The 6,351-nt window shown below is 43.1% G+C and overlaps 1 protein-coding gene across 1 annotated transcript; it reads right to left on the bottom strand.

Annotated features, from left to right (window-relative positions):
* Window positions 1-3,557: 3,557 nt before the first annotated feature.
* LOC6603130 (60S ribosomal protein L7a) lies at window positions 3,558-4,172 on the bottom strand (the record flags this gene model as incomplete). Its single annotated transcript, XM_026990001.1, has 1 exon — window positions 3,558-4,172. A coding segment is annotated over one exon (573 nt), but the record flags the coding sequence as incomplete, so codon positions are not given.
* Between the last annotated feature and the right edge of the window lie 2,179 nt (window positions 4,173-6,351).

The following is a 6,351-nucleotide window of genomic DNA, read 5'->3' on the forward strand; positions in this document are numbered from 1 at the left end:
TGGAGGCGCACTTACCTGGATGAGCATCAGGACCTAGCAACTGAGGAACAGCACCCCCCATTAGGTCTGTTAACCACTAAGAGAATCCACTGGGCCATAGACTCCTTCGCGGCCATAAAAGCACCAGGACTGGACGGGATATTCCCAGCCATGATGCAGTTGACCAAAGAGGTTATTACCCCATGGCTCCTCGCAATATACTCAGCATGCCTAAGTACGGGCTATATCCCCATCCAATGGAGAACCTCGAGAGTTGTCTTCCTCCCTAAGGCAGGAAAGTGCAGCCACGTGAGTCCCAAGGATTACAGACCGATAAGCCTTACCTCCTTTATACTAAAAACACTAGAAAAGCTGTTGGATTTGCACATCAGGAATGAGATAGAGGGACTGATGTCAACAAACCAACACGCCTACACTAAAGGGAAATCAGTGGAGACGGCACTACACTCGCTAGTAGCCACCATCGAGAGCGCCCTTCACAACAAAAAGTATGCTTTGGGAGCATTTGTGGACATCTCAGGAGCATTCAACAACGTGGCCACAACCGCAATAACAAGACGCCTAGAAGCGAATAACATACACCCTGCAATCAACGTCTGGATCAAAAACCTCCTAAGTTGTAGACGGGTGCAATCGGAGTGGGGCACTGCTTCCATGGTAAAGGGGGCACACAGAGGCACACCTCAAGGTGGAGTCCTGTCGCCACTACTGTGGAATTTGGTGGTCGACGACCTCATTAAGAGATTTGAAAGGAAGGCCCCAAAAATAACAGCTTATGCCGACGACATAAGCATACTTATTACGGGTGTCTGTCCATCGACCCTCAGCTCCATAATGGAACGTACACTCAGGGAGATACGTTAGTGGGCGGAAGAGGTAGGACTCAGTATCAACGCGGACAAGACGGACCTCATCCTCTTTACCAAGAGGTACAAGGTACCGATATGGACCCCCCCGAAAATTGACCAAACTAGACTGGCTCCAAAATCACAGGTGAAATACCTAGGCACAGTACTGGACAGCAAGCTGGCATGGAGGCCCAATGTAGTGGAAAGGGTGAAGAAGGCTACCATTGCGCTTTATGCATCCAAGAAGATGCTCAGCAGCACATGGGGCCTGTCACCTGCTCTAATGCACTGGATCTACATCTCGGTGGTGCGACCAACTCTGCTGTATGGAGTTTAGTGTGGTGGCAGGCTATTGAAAAGAAGACATACCATAAGCTTATGGAAAAGACTCAGCGACAGGCTCTGCTCTGTATTACAGGGGCGCTGAGATCAACCCCAACAAAAGCACTCGAAACCGTACTCGGAATCGACCCCCTGGACATTCACGCTCGCCTGATTGCGGGAAAGGCAGCACAACGCCTCATAGCATCAGGAAATCTATCGCCACAAGGATACGGGCATAATTCAATCGGCAGGGAAATGACCAGATCAACTGATTACATGACCCCCCAAACATGCCTCGACGTAAAAACAACTGCATCTGGTCAGTTCCCGAAGTGTCTTGGCGAGCAGGGAGGCATTAGACATCCTAAGCACGACAAAGACAGTGCGGATCTATTGGGTTCCCGGCCACCAGGACATCGAAGGAAACGAAGCGGCGGACGTACTAGCTAAGGAAGGCGTCGGGCTGGAGAATAGGAGAACCGAGAACGTGCCTGTCTCGCTTAGAACGCTGCAATGCGATCTAGAGAAGCAGGCTAGAACACAGACTGATAGCAGGTGGAACAGTACCACCACCTGCAGAACCTCGAAGATAATGTGCAAGGAACGCAACGAGAAACTTAGCCACTACCTACTGCACCTACCATGAAAGAACTGTAGATTGCTAGTGGGAATACTTACAGGTCACTGTCTGGCTGCTGCACATGCAGCTAAGCTAGGAATCACCAACAGAGACAGTTGTAGGAAATGTGACGAACCTGGGGCTATCGAAACCCTGGAACATCTCATCTGCTACTGTCCGGCTCTGTCAAGGGCAAGGAGGAGATACCTGGGCGCCCCAGTGCTGGCATCACTGGAAGATGCCTCCAAAAGGACGCCACAGAAACTGCTGGCGCCCTCTAGTGGGCGGAGGGGCTCGGGTTAAGAACCCTATGGTCGGATCCGATACAAAGCACAGATCAAGCAATCGACCCAAGGAATTTTTCACATGATTGACTTGAGACAGGGACAGGAAATGCAATGTAAACAACATTGAATCTTGTACCCGACATCCTGCGTAATGCTGACGCGGCGACTTCGCAATACATTAGCCATTATAGCCATTACATTATATACTTTGCATCTTATATACTAAGACAGAGAGCCTCTGTGAAAGCTTGTTAAGAATATATCGGACGAAGCCCACTACATTTTAACTTGGAACTTTAAACATATAGTGCTGTAGTGCATATCGTTGCCGTGTGTACTAAGTTAAAACCTTAATTAATCTGTGTAACCTTGCCGACATCAAGTGCTGATCACCGCAATTGCTAAAAAAAAAACGACGGGAAACGTTGTGACTTGCTGCTGAGACCGCAAGTCTACATTTATATCCGATATTTAGTCAGTATGGCTCTCCTCCGGCAGACGCCGCTAATATTGAACGACACAACAAAGAGTGCGTACGAGAGAGACAGAAAATCAGTCTGAGCGTGTCATCGGGCGCTGCGTAGCCACTGCCAATTTATTTGTTCCTTTTGGCTATAAAAATGATCCGATCTGATATAGATCAGCAATCTGATATATATGGTCATTCTCTATGACTGTGCGTTTTTAGTTTTCTCGAATCTTCAATATTGCGGACCCCACAGATTTTCGTCTTTTATGGGGCCGTTAGGGGGTGGTGCAAAATCTTGAAATATACGTTTTATAGGGAGATCTAACAGAAGTGTGAATACCAATTTTGGTTGCTCTGAGATCTAGGCGCTCACTTTCAGTGATAGGCCAAGCCGACCATGAAACGTGTGTATTAGAGAGAGACAGAGCGAGAAAGAATGAAATTGTTTTCTTCATTCTGGTTATAATAATGATACGATCTTTTTTCTGCCTTCTATAAGATATAATCATTCTCTTTCTTTCTGCGTTTTTGGTTTTCTCGTATCTTCACAATTGGCATCCAATAGATTTTCGTCCGGGGGCGGAAGGGGGCGGGGCGAAGTTTAGAAATACACTTGTGACAGTGACATATCAAAGAAGTCTGGATACAAAATTTCGTTGCTCTAGCTCTTATAGTCCTAGGCGCTCATAGGGACGGTCAGACGGACGGACAGACGGACAGACAGGCATGGCTCAATCGCTTCGGCTATTGATGCTGATCAAAAATATATAAACTAAGAATATATATACTAACACACATCCATTTTCACCACAAATCTAATATACCCCAATACTAATTTTGACTATCAAGTATAAAAATAAGAGCAAACAATATTCGTACAAATAAATATAATATATTTTTTATTTTTTTTTTTTTTTTTTTTTTTTACACTTAAAAGTTTATTGTTTCTCAGTGGACAGGCAGATAGTCATTGCCCGTTCGAATCATTGATGTGTACTTAAAGTCTCCACCTTATAGCATAGGTCTTGTGCGCTGCTGCTAGGCTGTGTTCTCTAACCCTGCTTCTGGGCCAGCTCACGGGCCTTGGCGCGCTCCAGCTTGGCGATGCGGGTAAGACTCTTCGAGCCGAGGATGCCACCGCCCCAGTGACGACGGATCTCCTCGTGGCGCTCGTTGAAGTTGGTCTTGACGGCCTCCAGGACCTTGCTGAAGTTGGCCTTGTCGTTGTTGTCAACGCTGGTCAGGGCCAGGGTGGTGCAGGTCTTGCGGCGGACGAGGCGTCCCAGGCGAGCCTTGCCCTTCACAATGCAGTAGGGCACACCCATCTTGCGGCACAAGGCGGGCAAGAAGAGCACCAGCTCCAGGGGATCAACATCGTGAGCGATCACAACCAACTGGGCTTTCTTCTGCTCAATCAGCTTAGTGACGGTGTTGGTGCCGGCCGACAGATAGCTGGGCTTCTTCTTGGGCTCCACCTCCTTGCCCTTGGCCTTAGCCTCGGCGATTTTCTTGAGGCGCTGCTTCTTGGCCAGGGGAGACTCCGGGCGGTACTTCTCCAGCAGCTTGAATAGCTTGACCGCGGTGGTCTTGTCCAGGCTCTGGCTGAACTGGTGGATTGGTGGATATATATAGTTAAATATCCGCAACTCGAAATTATGTTTTTAAAAAAGTTTTTATTTTTACAACTTAATATCTTTATGTCACATGATTAGGTTGAATTCCCCGACTTAACTTTACGTCTGCTTGTCTCTTCGTGTCGGTGGCGTACGTGCCTGGACCGATATTTTGGGATGCGTCGGCTTTTGATCAAAGGCATCAGCTGCTGGCGTTCGGTGTTGCATTACATGAGGGAGATAGGAATGTGATACTCTTTGATTTTATGACTAGCTCTGATTGGTCCTCATGAGTGGCATGATTCTACGAATGGATTTCCGGAGAGTGGCGTGATTCTGGCTTGATGAATCAATGGGGTCCATTGCTTATATTATGGGGCCCTAGCTTGGAGTGTGGGAAGAATCAGTTATTGATTCTTCAGTGGTGTCCTGTTACTTGTGTGGATGGGGTGGATGAATTGGACATAAACATGAGTATGGGACATGGAGAATTATGGATATGTCACTCCCCCAACGTTTGCTTTTAGCCTGTCCCTAGGCGATTACCCTCGGGTATAGTGACGGGGTGTCAAGTGCGGTGGCTGAGGTTGGTTCCTCTTCTGCTTCTATTATGAGGTTAATACATTTAACCGTGACTCTTTTAGAAGTTTTCTTAAATTTAACAGCTACATAACTTAGTAGTACTAATATAATTATGACAAATTAAATTAGTAGACTTATTTGTATTAGGTTACTATATTTGGTGTATTGCATAATTATTTCATTAGTTTGGACATACGAAAGTGGTTTTATTTTTGTTATGTTGTTGTTGACATAAACGTTCTGGGCAAAATCTAACATTGTGTTTGATATTGTAAATTCATTTAATTGGATTGAACAGTTGTAGATTTTTATAATGGTATTTCCTTCCGCTATGATTTCTTGGTTTACACAATTCTGGTTTAGCGTTGTTTTTGGAAGATTCCATGTGATTAGTATATTGGGTTCTATAAAGTTTATTTGAAAGCTGAAAGTTTTTGAATATGGACATTTAGTGGGAGTTTGCATTAAAATTCCTTTTATACAATTGTCATTGGTTTTCAGTTTAGTTTCTTTAACAAATACTTCTTCATTTCGTATGCAGTACTTGTCGTATGTGATATTTGTTAACATGTTATTTAATTCGTCTGGATACGGAACGATTTTATAGATTGGAACTTTTGTAATGTCTTTGGGAATGTTGAAAATTATTAAAATTGCGTTAGTATCAGTTTTTAGCCATGTGGAGGTTTTTATATCTAGTATTTTCTTAGAATTTATTTTTTCTAGGTAGTCTTGTTTTAATAATTTTAGATTAAATATACCGAGCCTGGTGAATTGGATACCTATATATCTATATCTTCGATGTATTCTGTGAAATGTTGTAGATTGAATATCAAACTTTCTATTTGTTGATTCCTGTCTTTTTCTTCGTTTAGTTTGTTTATGACGTTTATTCCGATATTTACTGCATCTATTACTAAATTTAGTTCATTCATTTGAATGCTGTGGCTGGCTAAATTTTATATTTTTTGTTCCAAATCGACTTTATCTTCCTGATCTAGTGTGCCAAAGAGATATTTGTAGGCTGTTCCTACTATATTGATTAGGCCTCTTTTATTTCTTTTCGTTATTTTTAGCCCGTTCATTTCTCTTTGCAATTTGTCTACTAGATATTTTATTTGGATTATGTCCTGGAATTTAATAATTGCAATAACAAATTTTGCTATAGCTCTTCAGTTTTAGTTACATTAACAGTTAGATAATGGTATTCGTAATTGATAGGTATGTTAATCGATCCACTTTTGAATATCCTATATCCGTTTTGGGATTTTATAGGATTTATTTCTATGTTTTGGCCCTGTGCCATTACGATGGTTATTATAAGGAAGATGAGGATTTTAACTGTGAAGTTCGCTGATTCCATTAACTTCCTCAGTTTCTCTGGATTTATTATATTTGCTTGTATTAGATTTCTTCTTTTTCTTGAACTTTGATTTATAATGAGTTATTTTCCTAACCCTATTCTTTTCTTCGTCTACCTGTCTAATTTCGCCTGTCCCTTTGACATGGTTCGTTACCTTGGAGTTAACTAGAGGTGACAGCTTATAACGGGTATTTATTTCATAATCCATACGATTTTTATTCAGTTAGGTGATTTTATTCACTTTTT

Source organism: Drosophila persimilis, unplaced genomic scaffold (assembly GCF_003286085.1).
Source record: "Drosophila persimilis strain 14011-0111.01,24,50 unplaced genomic scaffold, DperRS2 tig00000477-arrow-pilon, whole genome shotgun sequence".
NCBI classification, from domain to species: Eukaryota; Metazoa; Arthropoda; class Insecta; order Diptera; family Drosophilidae; genus Drosophila; species Drosophila persimilis.